The sequence below is a fragment of the Buteo buteo genome, chromosome 19 (genome assembly GCF_964188355.1).
Source record: "Buteo buteo chromosome 19, bButBut1.hap1.1, whole genome shotgun sequence".
In the NCBI taxonomy this organism is placed as follows: domain Eukaryota; kingdom Metazoa; phylum Chordata; class Aves; order Accipitriformes; family Accipitridae; genus Buteo; species Buteo buteo.
The window spans coordinates 8,698,220-8,721,333 of record NC_134189.1 but is presented as its reverse complement, the minus strand read 5'-3'; the positions used below and the strand labels follow the sequence as shown (position 1 = coordinate 8,721,333).

General features: G+C 44.6%; 2 protein-coding genes across 5 annotated transcripts; one reads left to right on the top strand and one right to left on the bottom strand.

Moving 5' to 3' along the window:
• The first annotated feature begins 67 nt into the window (after window positions 1–67).
• On the top strand, window positions 68–9,837 carry LOC142041747 (uncharacterized). Its single transcript, XM_075050836.1, has 8 exons — window positions 68–105; window positions 1,251–1,479; window positions 2,064–2,632; window positions 3,550–3,691; window positions 4,914–5,158; window positions 6,760–6,923; window positions 7,640–7,886; window positions 8,212–9,837. The coding sequence occupies exons 2-8, from the start codon at window positions 1,320–1,322 to the stop codon at window positions 8,434–8,436; spliced, it is 1,752 nt and encodes a 583-aa protein (XP_074906937.1). The 5' UTR covers window positions 68–105; window positions 1,251–1,319; the 3' UTR covers window positions 8,437–9,837.
• ADCK2 (aarF domain containing kinase 2) lies at window positions 8,617–22,331 on the bottom strand. Of its 4 annotated transcripts, XR_012653538.1 has the most exons (10): window positions 21,392–22,331; window positions 20,533–20,679; window positions 18,875–19,003; window positions 18,136–18,231; window positions 15,872–16,123; window positions 14,314–14,442; window positions 13,645–13,698; window positions 12,484–12,703; window positions 9,762–9,830; window positions 8,680–8,721 (listed from the first exon to the last, which is right to left on the bottom strand). XR_012653538.1 is itself a non-coding variant. In XM_075050834.1 (8 exons), the coding sequence occupies exons 1-8, from the start codon at window positions 22,307–22,309 to the stop codon at window positions 12,560–12,562; spliced, it is 1,869 nt and encodes a 622-aa protein (XP_074906935.1). In that variant the 5' UTR covers window positions 22,310–22,331; the 3' UTR covers window positions 12,035–12,559. The 4 variants fall into 4 exon arrangements, 1 of the variants encoding a protein (XP_074906935.1); XR_012653540.1 differs by lacking the exon at window positions 9,762–9,830 and having other exon boundaries at window positions 8,617–8,721; XR_012653539.1 differs by lacking the exons at window positions 8,680–8,721; window positions 9,762–9,830 and adding an exon at window positions 9,911–10,024.
• Between the last annotated feature and the right edge of the window lie 783 nt (window positions 22,332–23,114).

The following is a 23,114-nucleotide window of genomic DNA, read 5'->3' as shown; positions in this document are numbered from 1 at the left end:
GATTCATCCCCAGAGGCTTCCACTTTCATGAGGGGGGCTCGTGTGTTGGCAAGGAGAGAAGCTGATGGCTATTACTACCTGGGCCACATTGCCCAAGAGGTGAAGGTAGCTATTTATCGGGAACTATGCTGCAAGAGAATCTGTGTGTCTTTTCCCTGTTCTTCCCATGCCTCAGCAGTCCCATGCCCTTGCTGTGGGGTGGGTATCCTGTGATACAGTGCACTTCGTAACCACTATTGTCTCCTCACATCCTATTTTCATCTGTTTCCTGATGATGACTGGCCCGTTACTGTGAGGAGTCCTACAAGCAAAAGCAGCCTGGAAATCAATCCATTTCAGTAGTTGTAATAAGTTGTTATTCAGAGGCAATCAAACAAAACAGGTCCCTTATCCCTATTGTCTACTTCCACCCAGTCTAGCAGCAAAGTCAATTAGCTAAACAGCACAATAGTAATCCAAAATGTCTGCCTCCAGGGACCACCTCCTCCTTACTAAACTGAGAGCTTTCCCCGTTCTCTTCCATCTATGTTTCTGGGATTCGTGAGTTGATTTTGGATGCCAGACAGAAAATCCCCCCTGCGGGCTTTGTTTAAAAATCCAGTTCATTTCACAGTTTGCAGGTTAGCTAAATAAATAGTGATGCTAGTATAGGTGAGGGTGGCTGTAAGCTCCAGTGTGGGGTGGAACAGATGAGGACAGCTAAAGGCACGAGGGACATTAGCTGGAGTAGGAGCTGACAGCACTATTTGTGTAAGTGCACTTGTAGATCTGCGGAGAAGGCTGACATTTGGGTAATAGATCTGCCCCACACCCATCGCTGAAGGCTTAAATTAAAGCATTTACATTTATGACAGTTATGACAGTTTATGACAGTTTACTGGTTTGTTACCCTTTTGATTACTATGTAATGAACTGCATCATACACCGCAGTTTCTTTTGGCTACTCTTTCTCTGATGGGAGGTTTTCCTGGTGAAGTTCTGCCTTAGCGTGCTAATTGTGTGCTTAATAAAATCTAAATCCAAAATGAAAGGAAGAGAAGGGCGGTTAGCCCTTAAGCCCCAGCTTTTTAATTACTTTTGAAGTCCAATATGGGCACAGTACAGTGAAAAACCTGGTAGAAGAGGAAAGCTACACTCCCAGATCACATTCTGCTTCCTAGGATTTCTGCCACTTCCCTCTTAGCACTTGTGTTTGGCCGTTAATTGGACCCAGATGTCTGTCTTGCAAACCGCATGTTTTACTCTTGTAGGGCTCCAGGGAACGCTTTTTAATTCAGTTTGACAACAGTCGCAGTCTGAAAGGCAAGGTACAGCTTCGCATGCAGGAAATGCCTCTTTATGACATTCTCCACTACGAAGATGCCAGGCAAAAGCCTCTTGCTCCAGGAGACAGGGTCTTGGCACCATGGGAGGCTAGAGCTGAACGTTTTGGCCCAGGCACTGTGCTAAAGGTTATAGAGAACAAGGAGGCACGTTTAGGTACGGGATATTGGCTTTCTTAATAGTGCTAGACTCACCACGGTTGCAGGTCACTATACAGAAAAGAGAACAGTCTCAATCATGGAGAATTCACCACCTGCTGTTTGGGTTCTCTCATAATTTTTTTTTTTTTTTTTGGCACTAAGCAGCCTTTTCTTTTTCAGTGCCAGAATTAATGCAGCTCCCAGAATTAGCTTTTGCTTTGTTCTGTGAGTGGAGTCTTCCTAAAAAAACTGGGGAGGGGGGCGGGGGGCGGTTGGCATCCTCCCAACACAAGGAGAAAAATGTTCCAGGCCCTCATAAGTATTGACCTGATTATCTTAGTCTAGTTTCCAGCTTTTGCAGGATAAAATCCTGGCTTGCTGCGATGAGTGAGAATTTTGCTATCATCTGCTGTCTTTTCATAGGAAGTTCAAAAGAAGGTCAAATTTCAAACCTGTAAAGAAAAAATCATTGAAGTTGTTACAGAATTGTCTGAAACACAAGCTGTTACTTTTATCACCTGCTTTCTAAGAGATAAATCACACAGGATGACATGCTTCTGATACATTCTTTGCCTTTTTTTTTTTTTTAAATATGCACAGCACACAATGGAAGGGGAGTGCTTGTGAATTTCTGGAACGGGCAGACTAAGGAGGTGTCTTTTGACCAAGCTCTGCGGATCCCTCTGCCCTTAAGCGAACGCATCATCCTAGAACTGCAGATGCCTTTAGCAGCCAGGCAGATGGTGGTAGATTCAAGCTTGGATTACCCATACATCGTGACACCGGGTTATAGAGCCTCAGGGCATTACAGACAGGGTCACTCAGACCTGGACTGCTGGCCAAGGGGTCTGTATTCAACTCAGCCATGTGCGAAGTGCAGCTGTAGGTGTAACTCACTTTCCCATTGCTGCCTTGCAGCCTGGGAACCCACACGGCCTACAGGGTGCAAAGTGCAGCAGAAAGATGCCTTCATCCCAGGAACAAGCTTGACTAAAGAAGAGCTCAGCAAGAAAATAGAAGAGCAACTGTCTGAAGTGAGTATTTCATCTTCAGAAAGTGTTTCCAGCGAGGAAGAGAAGAAGGAAAAGAAGAGATTGAAGATGGAAAATGTTCCAAAATATGTTCAGTCTTGTTTGGAAGAGGACAATGAGGTTATAGAATCTAAGAAGGTAAAAAGTGCTTCACCTTCACTCTTCTGTTAACATGTGGTCTGCTATTTGTATAACATCTGCTTTGTTACCTCAAGTTTTCTGCTCTTGGTACCAAAAATTACTAGATGTTTTAGGCCTGGCCCTTATGTATGCCTGCTAAAGAATGGAGAGACTTTGCTCTGCACTGTCTTCCTGATCCTTTGACCAGGGAAAGAGCTAGAAGCTGTCATTGTCACTGGCTGGAGCAGGCTCCTAGAACCTCTTCCATGGATGCAGAACATGAGAAGTGTCACGTAGCCCAGTTCCTCTACATCCTGCCTCTGCATAAAAGAGGTAAAGGCCAGAAAAAGTGTCAGACAGAAGACTTTACACTGGATAAGGATTACAGTAAGGGTTGCTCCATACCAAGGCAGTCCCTGGCATATTTCTATTAAGATATTTCTCTACCCTATTAAAGGAGTCACCTCTCCCAATCAAAGACCAAAAGAGACTTCTGTGATCCTCGGTAGTTGATTTGGTGCTTGTGAACAGGGCACTGGCTGAGGATCAGTAAGGAGGAGGTTAATGTGCACCCGCTACTGCCAAGCTTTTCTCCATTACTCTGCAAGGGTTAGAATCCTGATTTCTGGCACGTGCCAGAAACTCCTTTCAGCCAGAGCTCCTCTGGCCTGATCTCTTTTGTAGCTGTTTGGAACCTTCCAGGCAGAAGTACTGCTAGTTTTAGGTCATTTGAAGATGTAGAGAAACCCACAAAGTGATCAGAAATTACTCTACTTAAGAGCTGTTTCTTTACTAAAGAACTTCCCTCGAGGTTTTTTTTTATTCTTTCTTAAACTTCAGTTGCAACTTAAGACCTTACGCTGTGAGTTCATGAAACTAACCTAGTCTTTTCCTTATCATGTCTGGATTATGATTGCATTTCTTGTTATTTCTAGAGTCCACAGAGGGAGATGGCTCATGTGATGGTTGATACTGCTGTCAACACAGACAGCTGGTTAATGGAGACAGTCCACAAGGAGGAAGCCGACAGTCGACAGCAGGATGCTGAAACTGAGGCTAATTTTAAACATGAACATGGTATTGAAATTGTAGCTCTTTTATCCAAACACAAAACTTGCCACACAATAACAGTGCAGCAGGCCATCATGTCTAAGATCTGTTGCCATAGTTCCTGATGTTTCAAAAGAAAATGCCATAATGCCATGCTGTGAATATAGCCACCATAATGTAGTATCATTATATGTAGGTATTAATGGTAGCTTGAGAAGTTGTTCATCTTCTCAAGGTGAAAGTATTTTCAGATGGAAGTTGGGGGTTTTTGGCTTTTACAGCTACTGCAGTAGCAGCTTGGGGGTTTTCTTAACCTTTTTCATAATGCTCACTATAAATATTATTTATTATAAAAATTCCTCATTTTAAAAATTAATCTGTAACATTAACTATGACTGCCAATAGCAAAAAAATTTCACCAGGACTGTTCTGCAGAACACTCCTTCTCTTATCTGTGCTAAAAATGTTTGCTTTATAATGTCATTGAGTAAACTTTTGTTCCCTTGTCATCCAAAAGGGGCTGGATCATGATTTTAATCAAATTGTTGCTGTTCTTATTTAAGCTAGCGTTGTGACAATTGCAGGCATTAAAGTGAGGATTCTGGAAGCCTAAAGCTTTCTCTGTTGCAGCTTTGCTCTGTGTCACTGCTGGTAGAGGGAGAATGAAAAGTCGAATAGGAGTGCACGTTTCCCCCCAGCTGGTGTTCCAGCATCATTCCATGCAACAAATGCCACTCAGGCCCACACTGTCTTTAGCAGAAAGGTGCAAGCAAACTCTGCTCATGTTCTCAGTTAGTTACCCAAAAAAACTGTGTTAGCACAGTGTTGTGCCCAAGCTAATTTCTCCTGCCTCTCAGCAGGATGTATAGTTCTGGCTTTGCCCTATCAAGAAATTTATCATTTTTGCTCGTTTCAGAGCACTGGCAGAAGCAGCTCATGCCTGTCTGCAAAATACCATGTAAACAATCCCTTAGCCTGAGTAGCTGTAAGTGCAGTCAGTGATCTTGTTTTATCAGGCAAAACTCTTGCTTCATTGAAATGGCAAGTTTGGTTTTTGAAAGCTGGGACCTGTTTTGTGGAGACTAAAAAATGTCCCACTTCCTCAGAGGAAAATGTTGGTACTAAGTTATGCAAGTCTTGCTTGAATATATTTTATATGAGAAGTCCTTTTTAAAAAAAAAAAAAAAATTGCTTTCTTTTTCTAAGCTGCCTGTAACCTCATATGTCCCTGCCCTAATTTATTTGGAAGGTCTTTTTGAGTCCAGAGCGGCAGAAGCTCCAATCCAGTATTCCCAAAGGAGCCCTTCCCTGGGAACCAGTGCTTTGGTTCCCTTCAGGCGCCAAAGCTTCTTTAACCGAGTGAATCAATCGCTAGAGAAAGACAGCCTGATCATCAAATCAGCTCTACGTGTACAGAGACCACACAGTACCTCCAATCTGCAGGCTAGGAGATCCACAAATCTTCTAAATCTTCTAAAAGACAAAAGCATTGCAGTAAGTATTTGGTCCAAACTAGATTTAGCTATTAGGATCAAGCAATTTGTTTATGTCATGTGAGAATATACTCTCCTTTGATCTCTTTCTCAAAGGTTTTTACTGCAACAAAAATTATGGCTATGTAGAATAATAGCCATGCATAAATAGAAATGTAAGGTTTCCACTTGGGAATCAGTGTTGTACAGGAACAGGGCACTTCTGGTATTTTTTACTCAGGACTTTTGATAGAGTTTTTTATTTCAGATCTAATCTTTTCTAAATAAACCTCTCAGCCAGCTCTACTAGATAGCAAAAAATTATTCCTCTTTTACAGATACTGAAAGCAAAACAGAGAAAGTCTGGATAGCCAGCTGAATCCCATAGCAGAGAGTGCATGTCAGGGCTGGGGTGGAACCTGAAGTCTCCTAATCTTTAGGCCAGTCCTTTACCTGCTAGATAACACCATTTGTTCACCTCCCACCTATAGAACACTTTTGATTCTTTCTTTGATCTCACCCTCTGTATGTCATTAAACACAAACCACCCACAAGGTACAGTTTTTGCAAAGAATAGCAATACACTGGAGAACGAAGGTGTTCACTGCCCCTAGGAAGCCATACAGATCAATGTGTTGAAATAAATCAGTCAAAATGCTACATGAGACTGGCAGGGACATTATTTGAAGGTCCTGTAGTGTTTTTCAGCTTGTGGTATTAAAGATGTCCTCAGGAAAGAACTGGAAGGAGACATCCTGTTTGCAGAGAAGCAGCTAATGGCAGGAACATGCTAATTGCAGCTGGGAATAGGAAAAGGGAGAATGCATTTGGGAGAGGAAAATATTTTGTGGAAACTCTGTTCCAGCCCCAAACGGTCCTAGCAATGCGAACTGGAATGCATGTCTAAGTTTTGGTGATGTTTCCTTGCTCCTTCCCTCATACAGGGCACTGTAAGGATTACAAAAGAAATAAATATTACACTATGGCTGTGAAAAGAAGCATTGTAGGTGCTCTTTCATCTCTTTACATAGCACAGTGCATTTGAAAATGCAAATTAGGAACATTGCGCAGCATTGAAATGCAGCTACTACTGAAGAAAACACAAAGACTGGTTGATCATGGGTAGAATTCTCAGACAACAGGAAGTGAAGAGTTAGTACACCTGCACAGAACTCCAGGAAGATTTTGTGTTTGGCCAGCGGGAGGCAGTTATTTCTCCTTCTAACAACAGCTAATAAGGATCTGCAACATGATTTGTGGTCAGAAACTGTGTTTTTCCATCCAATCCAGAAGCTGACACAAAGGTTGGGCAGTTTTAACCATTGGCTCAACACTGGAACAACCAGAACAGCACAGCCTACTGATCTACAAAGAACTCTTAAAACTGGATTTTCAGGCACCCCTTTGTTGGTTAAGCCTAATCTTTTGTACAGGTTTTAGCACCATACTCAGTGGTTGCATGAAGAGGAAGCGACACTGTAATATTCATGAGCCAGTGTGGCTTCCAGAGCTCAGGAGTGACATTAGAAGACTAAGCTGTTCTGGTTTTGTAGGTTTACAGTTTACATTAGAAAAATATACTGATGAGATGATTAAGGGTTTGTTTTGGTTTTTTTCTCTTAGAAATCAATCCTTAATCGTGCATCTCAGGAGGGACGGAAAGAGATGGACTTCAACAGAGCCAAGACTGAGCACAAAATGTGGCAAGAGGAAGAGAGGCAGCTGAAGAGGGAGCAGCAGCAAGAGGCAGATGGCATCCGACGTCAGCTGTGCCGGGACAACCAGAGGTGATACCTAGGAGCTAACTGGTTTTTGTAGTAAATGTCAGAAGGTTGGTAATGTCTGCTCCCTGGTGCTCTCATTCAGTCTCTGAACATCACGCACTGTGCCTCATGCTAGTCTCTGCAGAGTGGTCATGGTGGTTTAGTAATGGGAATAAAATCGATGTTTGAGGTATGGGTGAATGGGTACACATGGATCCATAGTCTTTAGCATTTCCTCCAAGGGCAAATTCCCTTCAATCTCATCCTAAGGCCCAAAGTCCTTTTGCCTCCCAAACCCCTGTTCCCTGCCCCTGGCTCCACATTCCACTTAAGCTTAGCAGGTTCTTGCCCCCATGACCCACCTCCTTCCATCTCTTATGTTGCCCCTGTGGCTCCACCACCAATACACATAGCCACCCAGTTGTCCAGATTAGTCCTACAGCCCTGTCTGCACAATCCATTTCCTTGGTTCCTGGTCTTCAGGGCCAAGAACACATGGCCGCACCAGGTTATGTAGTCGGGTGAGCAGATGACTGCAGTTAGCTGACATCAGGCACCAGCCCATTTGGGGTTTTTGCCACCTCTGTTTAGGACACAGGTTTAATCCTCATAACCTAAGAGTCCTGGAATATTAACTGAGCACAGATTGCCTGAGTATCTGCTTTGTGTCTTATGCACTGTCTTTTTCTTTTATTGCTCTTTCTTTCTGAGAAATTTGAGAAATTTTGTTTTGGAAACAGGCAGCAATTGCGTCAGAGAACATTGCAAGGGCTAGAGAAACAGCTGGAGCACAAAGACAGAGCTTTGCAGCACATGGCACTGCTCCAGGCTGCTGGGGCAGAGAGGAGCAGCAAGGAATCCTTCTTGCCAGAGGAGAAAAGGAAGGCAAGTCAGAGGCTGCAGTCCTTAAAGACACAGCATTTGCAGAGAGAGGAGTTGCAGGCAGAATGCAACGAAAGGAGCTTTGAACAAGAGAAAGAAAGGCTGGTAAGGGCAATTCCAGAAATGTTTTTCCTGTACTACCGTGTTTCCAGCAGTGGCACCACCCAGAATATTTGTCTTTCACCTGTTTTATATCCAATATCATTATATCATTTTGAGATAAATAAATGAAGGGTAACATTTTTTGACACATGTATAAAGATGAAAGTTGGAAAGTAAAATTCTCCATCTCTGTGGTAGAGTCTTTCTGCATGCAAGGAATGAATTTCCATAGATTATACCCATTTCTGACTTCTGCCAGTGATAACTGTGGATGAAATTCAGCATGAAAGCTGAGTGTACAATTGTAAATGTCTTTATTTTTATGTAGGATTTTCTCAGGAGCAGAATGCAGTCACGGCAGGAAGTGTTGGAACGAGAATCATGGGAGCAGGACAAGCAAAAAAACCAGTACCAGGCTGCCAAAGGCAGAGGGTTCCAGAGTAGAGACCGTTCACGCCAGAAGATGGAAAAAGAAGTTCAAAAACTCTGTGACCTCCAGAAGTACCTGAAAGAACAGAATCTTTTGATGCTCCGGGCATCACTGCTAGCGTAAGGAAGCTGCAGAGTGGGTAAGCAGGCCCTTGAGCAGTTCACAGACCTGCTTTGTACCTTGCAGGTGCGAGTCAGTGTGCTGGAGTTTGGGTGCTTGAGTGCAGTTGTGACAAGTGGAATTATGATTCCTGGAGAAGTCTTTAATCTCTTTTTCATTGCAGCCAGAGTGCATTTTCACTGCTTCATCCTTTACATGCCTTTCTTTCTGGAGTTATTATTCTAGTCCACCTCTGTCAAAGTGAAGCGGTGCAAGCACAGGCAGAGGTTATGTCCTGCTAATACAAACCTGCAGGAAAATTAAATACAGGCCTGAAAAGGCTTCTGCTGCTGAATTCTGAGAACTTTCCGTTTCTTCCAGAGCAGCACCAGAAGAGCACATTTCTTTAAGGTCAAGGACCACATAAAATAGGAAGTGTAGTTACGTGATGCTGTCATATGACTTACCTTGCTATGTTAACGATACATGAAATATGGGGAAGGAGAGCGGGACACCAGCTGGATGTTAAAAAAAATGAAACTACTGCAGCAATGAAAATGTACATGCTAAAATACAACGTAAATTATCCACTGCAGTTTCCATTATTAACAACTGACTCTTGCAAGTGTCCCATTGCACGTGAGTTGCAGAGGTCCCTAGGGAAGAAGTCCCCATACATATGACACAGTTGTGCTGCTTCCTGCCAAAACTGCTGTAGGTGGCAGGGCAGGGGTCCAGTGACATGAGAGGTGCTTCAGAAAACCTGATAAGACAGCTTGGAACCCTCCAGCGTGGGCTTCAGGTAAGTGTAGATCTTCTACCGTCAGGGCGTACATACTGCTTGGAAACACATAGGCTGCTCCCCTAAAGGAGGAATGACTTACAGAAGCCCAAAATGCAAAAAAGATTATTTTTTTTTTGGTGACGAGCCACCCTTTCTAGGCATTGCGATGAGAAAAAAGTCTGTTCTCTGAAATACCTGGCTTTGGAGAATCACAAAACCCAATGGTAAGCCTATGTTTTGCCTATGATCTTGCTTTCAGGTTGGCAGTCTCCAAAAGCAGGTAATCTTATGTCAGAAAGATACTCAGGTATCTTTGCAGGTAGGGCGCCTGGTCAGAATAAACAGACTTTTTGTTCACCATGAATAAATGAGGAGAAGGCTACAAAAACAAATGAATTGGTAAATTGACAGTTAACAAATTGTGTAAGAATCTAAGGTAGCCTGTAGCGCTATAGGAGGAGAAGAGTTCCCTATCCAGGCTGTAGAGTAAAACATAGTTACCACCTGGAGTCCACAATGCAACTTGCTCATGACTCTCCTGATTTTCTAGAAGTGCATTACTGACCTTCCTTAGTGAAGCATGTGGTGTCAGCTGCTCCTGTGGACAAGCTACTGGCTTCTCCCCTCCCCTCCCCTGAAAGGAAACAGTAAGGCACATCAAGAGACATTTTTCTGCAACAGGAAAGGAAAGAAGTAGTTTTTTAATGCATTGCACTCTGATTAGTGGAGGTGCCTTCATTCACAAGGGGGAGGAGGAGGTTATGCTTGTCACATCCTGAAGTGCTGTCCCTCTTCCTCTTATCACCAGAGGTGGTAAAAATACAGCAGCTGTGTCACAGAGAAAGCTGTTATCAGCTTCGGGTAGCCAGAAATGTAACTGTTCTTTTCATGTGGGTATTCAGGAAAAGAGAATGGACATGGCACAATTTATTTGCTGCAGCAGCCAGAGCTATATTGAAGGATGTTCTTATTTTACACAAAATTATGCTCAAATATATATAATATTTGCAATACCTTGTTTTAAGCAATACCTAGAATCAAACTAGATATACAAAATTTCGATGTTGTTGCCTGACATTCTGTGTACACTTAGAAACGTTACACATTTTCTGGCATATCCCTCAGCAAAAAGCGTATTATAAAAATTCACCCCTTTTAGAGGAGCACAGCACCAGTGATAAGAGCAGCTTCTAAAAAAAATAATAAAGAAAACTTGTAAAAGGGAGCTCCTTTGAAATTCTGCCAAATGTTTTGAATCGCCAGCAGTTTCTTAGCAATAAGTCTCAGACTGTGTTCCTCCAGAGATAACGAAGAGGCTATGCCTTCAGCTTTCCCCAAAAAGACAAAGTTAAGTCTCTCTTCCAGCTGTTTACAAACTAAACAATTCTAAGGCCTTACTAGCTAAAAGGAGTATTCTTAACTTTAGGCTCTAAAATATGCATGAACCATCCATAGATTTTTGGTTTTTTAAAAAAAAAAAAAAAAAAAGGAAAAGGAAAGAAAGATGAACCTATATATAAGGTGAAGGCTTTGACATTTTGTTTGTTTAAATTAAGGTCTGAAAAAATTATAACTTGCTGCATATATGGAAACTGCATGTGAAACACAGTTTTGCATTTCAGATGTGGAATTCTATCACTTGGTTTAAGCTCTGTTTAGCCTCTGGAAAAGTTGGCTGAAATTTGCTCAGCAAGAACACAGGTGGCTGTGCCCAAGACCTGCCCGACAGACTTGGCCCAGGCTGTATACGCTGTGGAATGCTGTGCCTGGCACCTCTACCCCCCAGCTGGGTGGAAATGGGAGGGGGCATGCACACTACTGAGTGAAAATGGGTGCTGGCACTACACTGAGATTTTCTTTAGTGTCGAGTTTCAGGGTTGCTTGCTTTTCTTCTTTTTTGAGTTCTCTTTTATACAAAATCATGTGCTAGTTAGGACAACAGTGTACCTAGTTATAAGTTTAAGTCTAGTTAGACTTAGAGAAACAAGCCTAAAACTTCAAAGATATTTAACTTAGCTGCTGCTTTCATCCTTAAGCATTTGGAAATGGAATATGTAACAATTAAAGTACATTAAATATATTGAGCAGAATCTAAACTTATTTTTTCAGACTTCATTTATATATCATTAATCATTATTTTATAATCACCATAAAACAGCAGATTGTCTGCTTATGTACTTCCACTTCATTGCTTAGCCATCTGAAAACAGACCACTGCAGCTACCCTGTGCTGAGGCAATTTCATGTACAGTGTATCTGGGGATATATTTAATATTACAGTATTTCCAATAATTCATAGAGTGTGTTTCTCACTATTTAAATACAGCCATAAAATAATTCTAAGACTACTATTAAAATAACTGACTGTAAAACCCATATATGATCTAGATCTTTTGCTGGCTTTATTTAATTTTAAACATTCACAATGTGTTTTCCATCCATTAGGAAAATGCTTGGTCTTCTTGTTTTGCCAACCACTGGAAACAAAACCCAAGCATTTGCATATTAATTAAGGTTTGGAGTTGACTAGGGTAAGACTAAGGGAGCAGGGTGGTAGGAAGGAAGCACACAGAGGAAAAAAAAAAGACAGGTTTTTTTGAACCTTAAAAATGAACGACCAGCATAAATATTCCAAAAAGTTGTTTTTATTATGGAATTAGCTTTTCTGCCTAGACAAATATTTTCTTTTGCTGTTTATAATCCAAACTGCTACAGTATTGTGCTAGAGTATGGAAGTTTGAAAAATGAGATTGACTCGTCTGTTTTTATCATCCAAAATGACTTAGAACAGACCCCTCCATGCAGGATCTCAGAACACTTCTACAATAAATGTAGATGTTAGAAGTACAAAAGACAAAAAAGGTTTATTGGCTTTTTTCAGCCTGAATTAACTGCTTAGGTGGTGTTAGAACACCATTTCTCATACCACTGTGACAGGTAAGTCATAAATTAAATTTAAATATTTAACCTGATATATTTCAAAACAGACTTGATCAATGAACATCTTTTTAAAGACTTTTACACAAGTAAGACTGCTTTTCTCATCAGGCTGCAGCAATCTTGTACACCTAAACTACATGGTATGTCAGTTTAAAAACTACCAGAGCACATTAGCTCATAGAACTGTGTAATGAGTCAGAACTCCCCAACCGCACAAAGTCTTCCTGGTCTCTGGAAGAGACCTTCTAATCATCCCATGCCTGGTCCTTGGCTGAAACGACTGAAGGAAACATTAATGGAGAGTAACCACCACATGGCATTTCCCCGAGATACATGCGACTTCTCACCTTCAGCTTCTTTCTCTGTCAGCTCACAGGTGGCACGGGTAACCCTGCACAGTGGGAGGGCAGCAGCCACAAGAGTCTATTCAAGGACAGAAGCTGCAGTTTTGATGAGCAGTGGTTTAGCTGCCTCTAGGATGTCCAGTTCAGGGTCCAGTGAACGACCAAGACCTTCCAGAACCATGATGGCAAAGATGATGGAAGCAAAATTGCTCTCGAGCTTCACCTAGAACCACAAGCAACTGAATGAACTCAGCAGACCTTTTTTTTTTTATTATTTCTGAGCTCATTCCACAGAGGTACCAGCTCTAGCTAGGCTGAGAGGGAAGAGCATACACATATCTGAAACTATAGTGTGACTCCATCACTTGGAGTTTCAGAACACACTGAAAACTAGCAGCAGGCCCAAAAAGAAGACAACAGTTTCAGGGTAAGTGCCCTAAGGGAACCCAAGAGTTTGTTTTTCAGTTCCAAGAAGGGGAATGGGATTTTTTTTCTTCCATACTGGAATAGCAGGAGCTTAGGAGAGTAGTAGTAAAAAACTCTAAGGAATGTTTAGGGGGACTCTCTGGAGGCCGGGCAGCCCTGTGGCTGACAACCTTCTCATCCCCTCTAGTTCAGGCCACCATAGCTCTGTTGATTTCCAAAGTTGTCTGCAACCATGGAAACTTGTCCCCCAAATACCATCAGTTATAAGAAGGAATCTCTGTTCTGTGAGCAGCTCCTCACTCTTGAGGCCTCGTAACAAACCAGTAAAACAGCCTAGTGCTGTTACATAACCACATATTGGGAAAGAGGTCCAGGGAAGAAAGCATGCAATGATATACACGTGGAACATACATTAGATTTCATTTTCTGCTTCTAAGGGACTACTTTAAAAAAAAAAAGTATGTGTTACAGCAACATTCCTTTTAGTAAATAATATCAAGCATTAAATGCAGTATTAAGACAAAATCCAACAAAATGGAAATTGGTCTTGGTAGGGTGTGTATCAAGGCTCGAGAAACAGTGTGCCTGCAACACTTGGATGCATTCCTGCCATCCCCCTCCTAGCAGTTCATTTCAGAATTCACAGTCCCCCTCCTTGTCAGGCCTTCATGTTCCCATTTGTTATCCCTCCCCAAATGAACTTCCAGCTATTGAAGGCAGACAATCACAGGACCTCACCTTATGGGTCATCAATAGTTTAAAGACATTCGAGAGGAGATTGGCCACCTGAAGCTGGAATACAAAAGAAGTTAACAACTGATCAAAAAAACTGTGGTCAAGAAGACTGAACCATGTGAGTGACAGGCAGGATTCTTCTAAGCGTTGGTCAGTATTTGGTTCTGGTGGTGGGACAAGATTATTGGGCTGACAACAGCCAACATCAAGGTATGATCCCCCCATCCTGCCCAGGATAAGGAGTTCAGCTCCAGAGTTCCGCTTACTTGCCAGCCCCGGAAGGCTGAGAACGTCTGACCTCGCAGCAGTACAAAACATGCACTAATTTGCTCAACACCACCATGCTACACTCTCCAAAGTGCCCAGGCTGGCCTTAGCTAACAGGATGCAAGCTGTAACATCAGGCTCAGCAACCCCTCACAGCGAGCCGCAGATGTTAGATTTTAGAAAAAAAAAAAAAAAACAAAACAAAAAGCCCCAAACACATGGTTTTTAATTAGAAGGAAATAAAGGATTTTATGGACTTTTGCTGCACCTAAGAGACTAAAAGTGCCCAGTACTGGTTGGTGGTGCTGATGGGATCAGAGCTGGCCTTTCCACATGAATCATTCTGAAAGCCAAGTTGCACTGAATTACAGGTAAGTGAGGACGTGACATTGTTTGTGCACTTGCCTTTCCTAGGGCAATGGTGTTCCTCCGGACCTTGGTCACTAGTTCCGCCATCTCAGCTTTGAATCGCTCAATATCCTGGCACTGGTTAGCACGGGCATGATGAAGGATCAGTTCTGCCACTCTCTCCCCCTGTGAAACAAGTTGAAAAGGAGAATCAGAACTTGATAACTTGTGCCTGGAAGGCCTCTGCTGCATAGGTCCCTGGAGGAGGCATACTGCAGGAAGAATTCCCAGGGCCATGCTTTCCCATTCCAGCAATGGAGACACAATGAATCAACAGAAGCACGCGCAAGAAGAGCAGAAGTGGTCCAAAAGTCTTAGCTGGTATCTGGCAAAACCCTGCTTATTTTTCTTGCAGGCCTTGTAGGATAGAACACAACAAAGGTATCTCTCAGACAGTCAGAAGTTTCAGGGGGAAAAATAAACCCCACAGGATTGGCATTTTCTTCTTAGCAGAGAAGATAACGGTGTAAAGAAAGGCTTATATTAACATATGGGCCAAGTCCAACCTTCCATTTGCAAACTGTGGAGGAAAAGAGAGCTGATTCTACACCAGCAGATGTTTGGTGAGAAAGCAGGGGAGCAATATGCAAGCTTCACTTGTGAGAGGCTTTATAGCTCTTCTTGGAAGATATGTCTGACAGCAACGTACAAAGCCAGAGCCCCAAGGTACAGCAATGAGACAGTGTAGAAGTTTTTCACCTATAGATCATAAATTACACCCAGCCTGATCCATGAAGGACTTGACTTGCAATCAGATGCTTGCAGTTTTTGCTTAGCAGCTGAGAAGTCTGGCAGCACAGGATGGGCCTGAATACACAGTTTAGCACTGACTCCTGGCTGTGCTTCAGAAGATTAAACAGACCAAGTTAAAACGTATCCCTCTTGAGATACCCTGGTGAGCCATCCAACCCACAGCTGAGACAGCAACATGCAAGTATGAACACAGATGCTTGTTCTCAGAACGAACAGGAGACATCAGCACTGGATTCTCTAGTCCATCTCAGAGTGTATTTTCAATAAGTGGGAAGGAGGATAAAGTAGTTCCCCTTATACAGAGGAGCCTGGCAGAGGCCAAACCCCCCCACCCCCAACTGTTTTGCTTCCTCTTCTCTACAGACGCCAACACAACAGCAGAATGGAGGGTAGCATTATGGGCTTTCCAGTAGCAAGGCTGCAGAAGGGAACATGTGCGGAAGACCAAGATGTTAATCCATTCCCTCCTCTTTTCTATCAAAGCCTGGCAGATTCTGCAACAGCCTCATATGCAAGTGGCTCCCAAGCAGTCCTAACTTGCATTAGAAGCACTCCTAGCCAGGGATTGACAGCCAATGCTTCCCATTTAACACCTTCCATTTCCTGGGCCACTGAAATCATTCAACTCTGGCAGCCTCCTTGCTGTAGCTGAACATGTTATCCCTGTGTCTGGTATAGCTTCCACACTAGCAAGGCTCCTCTCCCCTCTTAGGGAAGATTGTAAGGGGAATAGAAAAATATCACTTTGACCATCTGACTCTCCAGCTGTGTCCCTTTCCCAGCCCCATGACAAAAGCCTCACCTGGCCCTGGACCACAGCCGTGAAAACCGCCCGGAAGTTCTGCATGTCAGTGCTCTGCAGCTCTGCCACAATCCCCGCGTCCAGCAGCACCAGGCAGAGCTGCCTGAGGGGCGGCTGCACTTCCACCACGAGTGTGTCACACAGGTCCACGATGGCTGTCTGCTCCTTGCAGCTGGTCCCGACATGGGCCAGGCCTTGAACCAGGATGTTCCCAGGGTGCAGGTCAGCATGGACAAAGTTGTCAACAAAGACCTAGAGGACAGGCAAGTCTTAGAGCGGCTCATTCCAACCAAAACTCCCAGGCAAACAGCAGAGGTTTGTTTCTGGTCTGTTCGCTGTCATTACTAATGTGCATCACCCTAGGCAGCAACACAGCAAACAGCTTCTGCTGGAGATTAGCTGTGCTGAAATGGCATGGGTGCTACTCACTCCTGTGTGTTTGCTAGAGGTCAGGTAGGACAGCCAGGAGTTCCAGCAGGGAACAGTAGTGCTCTCTGGCAATGAACCCTAAACTGGGGGCACGCTGGTGAGCCTCGGCAAAGAGTAATGCAGTAAGAATAGGCCATATGCCATTCAGTGGCATGGGTTATAGTGAATGGTTAAGTTTGTCTAGTCCGGGACATCAACGCACATTACAACTGTATTGAAAAGTAAGGAAAACAAGAGAAGAGGAAACAAATATATGTAGCTCTTCCCTGCCTCTGCTAGCAGTTAGCACCAGAAAGGACTAGCAAGAAGACAAGCACAAGACAGTACTTCCCCACTAAACCTCCTGGCCACCTGGGACTGCAGGACTTCATGCCCCAAGGAGGTTATCTTTGTATTTCATGGATTTCTCGTACAAATTTGTCCAGTTGCCACATAAATAGTTAGAGCTGTGTGAAAAAAGGAAATTTTTCTTTAGGTGCTGCCTGAAAAAATTACCTCTGATAATTTTATGTCCTTCTCATTCTTCTGTTTTGAGAAACCATATACAATAGATCCATATTCACTCTCACACACTCATGATCTCTGTCATAAGCTACTCATTTCTCTGCTTTCCAGAGTTAAGAGTCCAAATTATTTCACCACTCCCGTATGGAAGCCATTCCACACCAGTAATCATCCCGGCTGCCTTCCTCTGCACCTCTTCTAGTTCTATTGCAGCCCTTGAAATGGAGGGTCCTGGACAGCGAGGGACTAGAACTGCACAGAGTATCAAGAAACAGGTATTTGTTTTAGTTACAGCCATAATGTTGTTTCTTTGCTCTTTAATTCTTTTTTACTCTTAAAATATGGGGGTCTTGTTTTGCTCCTAACCATTGAATCCAATGCTAGCATAAAACTGTTCTAGTTCCACCACTGCTTTTCTAAGTGGTAAAAGCTATTTCAGCTGTCATACTACTACTAGTCTGTCATACTACACGGAGTCAGAACTGCAGGCCTCGCCATCATCCTAGCATGATGTTGCAGTTATCAACTGAATTTCATCTGATGCTTACTGCCCACGCACTTGACACTATGAGTTCTTTTGCAACTCTTCCCTGCTAGTTCTCATCGCTCCTCACAAGACAATTGTGTCACCCTCTCAACACACCCTTCCAGATCATTTGTGATTATTTCAACCACAGAAGAACTAGACAGCCAGAAGCTGAATCATAAGCTGAATCTGGCCAGGTTTGTTTTCTTTACTCCATATTTAGTTCTTCCTTAAAAAAAAGGCAGTTCCAGAGGAGGAGTCAATAAATGAAGAAACCATCTAGCTGTTTTCCCTGTGAGTTGCATCTATAGTCTCTGCAGAGAGCATGATAATTTGCTAATTACATTGCACTTTAGAGTACTTGGGCAATATGTGAATATTCATTAAATGGATTAGCGGGTTTCCTAAGCAATGCACCGATCAAGTTGCATAGGATGACCCTACTGTGTGCAAGCAGATCACCCTTCTGCAGTAGAAGCAGCTCCGTGTCAAAGTCTACAGTAGTGGTGTATCTAGTCCAGGCTTTACTCAGACCTTGTGTTACACTGCACATGAAGTACAGACCCTCCCTCTGCCAGTTCCAGAACTGCGCAGTGCCCTAGTGGCCCAAATGCTGGGTCACTGCAAGATACCTGGCATCCATGGGTTTGTTCCAAAAGACACAGCTGTATCTTTGAGTCCACGGGAGGAAGGGTAGGAGACATGGAAAGCAAACAGGTTCTCTTTAGCCATATTGTCTTATTACCCCAACTGAATAGCTTCTGCAGGAAAACCACGTTCACTTCAGCCTCAGCCAAGTGCCTACCATCTTTAGGAGCATGTCCATGCCCATCTTTGCAAGTCTCTGCCTCAGCTCTGTGGCAATCTCCGCATGCAGGTAGTGCGAAATAGGCTCACTCTCCTGAAATAAAGACGGAGCTGGAGTCAAACACACCCTGGGTCCCACCTTCAACCACACCTTGGGTGTGAGGGAAGGTGATAAGAATACCCTAGAAAGGACCTGCTCAGTAGAGGCTGTACCTACTGCAATGGAGAACATGAGAGAAGCAAGGGTTTGTTCTTTGGAAAGGCAGTGATACAGCCTGGGGCAAAAATATTCTTGCCAGGATCACATGCACAAAAACTAAGGCTGAGAGTAGCTTTGGTCTGTGACTCAAACATCCACAAGGGAAGTGAGGCAAGCACCAGAAACTATCAGATTGCTGAGCTCCTTGCTTTGACCCACCACAGAGGAGAGCTGAAGCGGTGTTGGTTTGCAAAGCACAGGCAAGCACATGGTGGCTGGACACACTGCTGGTCTGCATGGTTTCAGGCCAAGTGTTCACTTCTATATGGAGTTGTCTGCCACCTGTCTTCTGGGATGCACTGCTTACAAACAAAGAGAGTGGAAGAGACAATGAGGAAGGACACCAATCTCTTTAAGCAAATAAGAGAAAAGCATCCTTCTGCCTCTCATCACTCCTTCTCAAAAAAACACCTCTTTGGCATGTTCTCCTAAGGGCTTTCTCACCCCTCCCACCGCTCCCAGAACCTGCAATTCTTACCTCAAATGTTTCCACTAGAACATCTGTCGTTACCAAAGGCCAAAGGGGAGTGGGAAACTTCACAAAATCAACATATAGGAAATTTTGTCGGAAGCGCTCCAGATTTCTGGCTTCGTAGCGTAAGTCAATCTCAAGGGAGAAAAAGAAAAAGCAGACTGAAAATTACATGCAATTAGAACTACATCTTCAGGATCCTGTATCAGGATATGACTGTACAGTGCAATACCAACAAAACTAGTCAGAAAGCCAGAATGAAAACTAAATAAGAGTGCTGCTTCTTACATGCTTATAGCTTTCTTGATGGAAGAATAGAGTAATAGACTGGTTAACAGACGGCCCACAACCCAGCACCTTCGAAATACAGGTGACTTACTATAGGCATGGTGTCTCAAAAAAGACCAGGACTGCATTATTTTCAAGGGTAAGACAGATCCTGAACCAAAGCTTACCATCCAAATAGCAAGGCAGGCAGACAGGGTAGAAGAGCTGCAGCCCTAGCCTCACTTTACAGATAGGCAGCCACAGCAGGAAGAAATTTAATGTAACACATACAAAATAATCCACTATGCAAAGTCCTGGCCCCAGGTCTTCAGTGATCCAGTGCCTTGACACATGACCATCTCTCCTGCCCACTGCTGCTGCTCAAGGAAGCAGGATAACCTTGCCTCACCTCCCTCATCTGGCAATGGGAAATATGCCATGAATACTTCTTCTTCTTTCAAAGAGAAATGAAAGGAAATTACAGCAAGGTTATCAGATGTTCTCCTAATCCTCATTCTTCAGAGCATACACCAAAAGCTCTGCTGAACTAAACTGGTACTAATGACCTTGAGTCACATCTGAATACACTCAACAGTTTACAACATGGATTTACTGTGCAGATTTTTTGCAACAGTAGAAAAGAATTAAGGCTTTCAAAAGCTTGTAACAGACTTCAGACTCTGCAATCTAGACACAAAAATGAAATTAGCAAATAATAGTTCATTTTAATAGAAACATAAGCCTAATTAAGCCTGTAGTGAAATCTTTGTAAGTTTACTAGTAAGGACATTTCAGGACTGTGTCTTTTTAAGACTAGCAAATCAGGACATTTTCAGATCTATTTGCAAAGCTTAACTTTACCAATACTGATGAATCTGATGACATTACAATATAGAATGCATTATTAATTTATGTAAAAGTATATTACTTATGCCAATACATATACCTCAGTGCTAACAAACATGACCAGTGAGTACAAACTGCACACATATGTGTAGGATTGAAGAGTAAAAACACATGTCTGAGCACTTGTTTGGAGAGATTCTTTTCCTAAGGAGAGGTCTCTCACCAGCGTTTGTCTTTCACAATGCTGCAAAAAGGACTGCGACTACGGCTAGCTAGCTGTGCAGGCTGTTCATTATAAAACATACTCAGTCTAAAAATTATTTTAAAATCTAATATAATTTTTCATCGCTTCGATTTTTTACTGTGTGAGCATATAAGCTTTCCTACAGTAACATTATGTGACTGATTAGAATAAAGAATGTAAGCAAAGAACAAGCAAGCCTTCATCTAACCCTTTAAAAAGTAGCAGTATGAACAGAATTAGAGCCAGCCAGCAGCAAGACAAATGCTAGTTTTGTTCCAGTACGTGGGGACCATGGCACAGCACGCACCTGTTGAACCATAAGCTTCTCAAACTCTTCCACGATCTCTGTCAAACTGAGCCACTTGAATCCAGGGAGAAGTCCAATGATGTAGCTACCCATCTTCATGAGAAAGAGATCCATCTGGACTTGGTGGACCAGTCCAGGGTGCAGGACCTGCACAAGAATGAACAGTGGCAAGATCAACTCCCCCAACACTCCATTTCAATCAGCTTAAGCGATACATTCCAAATAGACAGAACCCAGCCTATTAGACTGGGAGCTAATACGGCTTCCTCAGCTAGTCCTCAGAATTCACATTTTGCCATGGATTAAGTTGTAAAGAAACATTTTATAATTGTCAAATGGAATATATCTGTGCTGGAGACTACAGTCTCACCCAATGCCATTTTCCACTGCTTTCACGCTCCCGCCCTCTCCCTGCCACGTAGTACTGACTAGTATTTGGAGCAGCTCGAATATAAGATTTCTTTAAATAAACTTTGCTGGAAAGAACTTATCTGTTCCAGATTTCTTCATGTGAGCAGAGAAAGGGTTTCATTGTCTGAAAGGTGAAACCAAGCTTAATATTCATTCTTTTAATGTAAACTGGGCCCTTGTAGGCATCTCTGGTATCCACATGCCACGTCAAATGGCGCCATAGGCAGTATGCATACTCAAGCTCTCCAGGCTGGGAAGAGCTGGGGCCACCGCAAGTCTGTATTGCAGCTGGCTGGAAGCAAAGTGCTGAGAAAAGACACTGGAGACAAACATCACTTCTCTCATTCCACCTGGCCCTAGCCAGCTACTCCTCTCCACAGGAATTAAAATCTGATCAGCCTCATCCAGCATGCTCCATTTTCACACATCTACTGGCCAGATGACTTACTTTAATGGCTACAGGCGTGAGATGTCTGGCTGATGAAGGATTTGCATTCGGGAGCGGTTTGGCCATCTGCTCCATAAGGGACATCCCACTCAAAGGACTCCTCCGGGAGCAGTCTGCTGGGCTCAGCTCCTCCCTGCTCCTCTCATCCCGCATCTCCTCGCTCCTCCTCCTCCCCAGCCACCTGAGGAGGCCCCTAAAGCCTGACACTTCCCACGCTTCAAAAGCGGACCTTAACTCCGAGTGTCGCACTAGCTCCTTGGCCTGGGAGCCGGCGATAGCCGTGAGGTCAGCATAGGCTTTATACACCTGGGCGACACAGCCCGAGCCGACCGGCTCCCGGCTCTGGAACTTGAGGATGCCCGTCCAGTCCTCACCGAAGGCCTTCCTCAGGAGCTCATCGGTGTGGCCCCACGGGTGTGGGCTCACCTCGACGTGCAGCTTGGAAAACTCATCGCAGAAGGCCTCGGAGAAGAGGTCCCTCCGGGTGCTGGCCCACTGACCCAGCTTGACACAGGTGGGGCCGGCGGCCTCGGCCGCCCTCCGCAGCAGCCGCAGCCACAGGGCGCCCAGGCCGGGCCACAGGCGGCTCAGCGGGTAGAGCAGCAGCAGGGGGCCGAAACGCAGCAGCAACCCGCAGGCCCTCAAACCCAACCGGACCGCCAAACCCAAGCGCCGCAACAACCTCCGGGGCGGCCGCTCCGGCCCGCGCTCCCCCACCCACACCGGCCCCCGTTGTCCCGGCCTCTCCTTCCAACCGGTCCCAGCGGGCACCGCCAAGGCCACCGCGACCCAGCGGCCGGCACGCAACCCGCCGCGTCCCGCGGCCGCCCAACCGGACAGGGTCCCCCTCGCCCCGGCTGCTCGCCCGAGGAGGGGACGCGGAAGCGGCAACAGCCGCACGGCACCACCCGCCACCATCGCCCGCCCGCCGCCGTTAACGGCTGCTAACGGCCGCCCGGGGCGGGGGGTGGGGGGGGTGGGGAGGGGAGTGGGGACAGCCAATCAGCGCCGGCGGGCGGTGGCGGCCCGCCCCTTAAAGGGCCAGGAGGGAGAGCCTGGAAGGAACGTGAGGTGATTCTTCCCGCCTCACAGATGGCGGCTGAGCTCTCTGAGGGGATGCGTCTCCTCGGGTTCAGGCTATACCAGAGGAGGATGAGGGACCCCTTCCCTCTTGTCGCCGGGCGCCCGCAGGGACGCGGACGCGTCCCTGCGGGCGCCCGGCGACAAGAGGGAAGGGGCCAGTGCTTGGGGGCCTTCACGTCTCCATCCGTTTCGACAGTTGAAGTGGGCTCTTGCCATCTTGGCTTGGAGCCTACCGGTGCGGTGGATCAAGCTACAGGTGACATGAGGGGGCTGGCACACGTGGGGTTACTTCAGGCATTGGAAGGTGGCAGCTGCCTCTCCTTTTTTTTGCGAAGGTGGTGATGACTTTTTTGTTCTTAAGCAAAAGGCGAGGCTTTCTAGTGGTAGCCTGGTGCTGGCAGGTGAAGCGTTGTGATCATTAGTGGTTTCCTTAGTGGGGTATTAATGAGTCAGTGCTTTGAGTAATAGAAGTATCTGGGGGCACATGATAGTGCATCACTGCTAATAAAAGAAATTAAAATTAAAAGCAAAAGCCTGCTGAGGTGATGATGGTGGTTCAGTAGAGCTAATGAGTCGTTTCATCTTCCAGGCTCGCTCTCAACCTTGGGCTTTCTGCTCCGCAGAAGGGCAGCTGATGGCA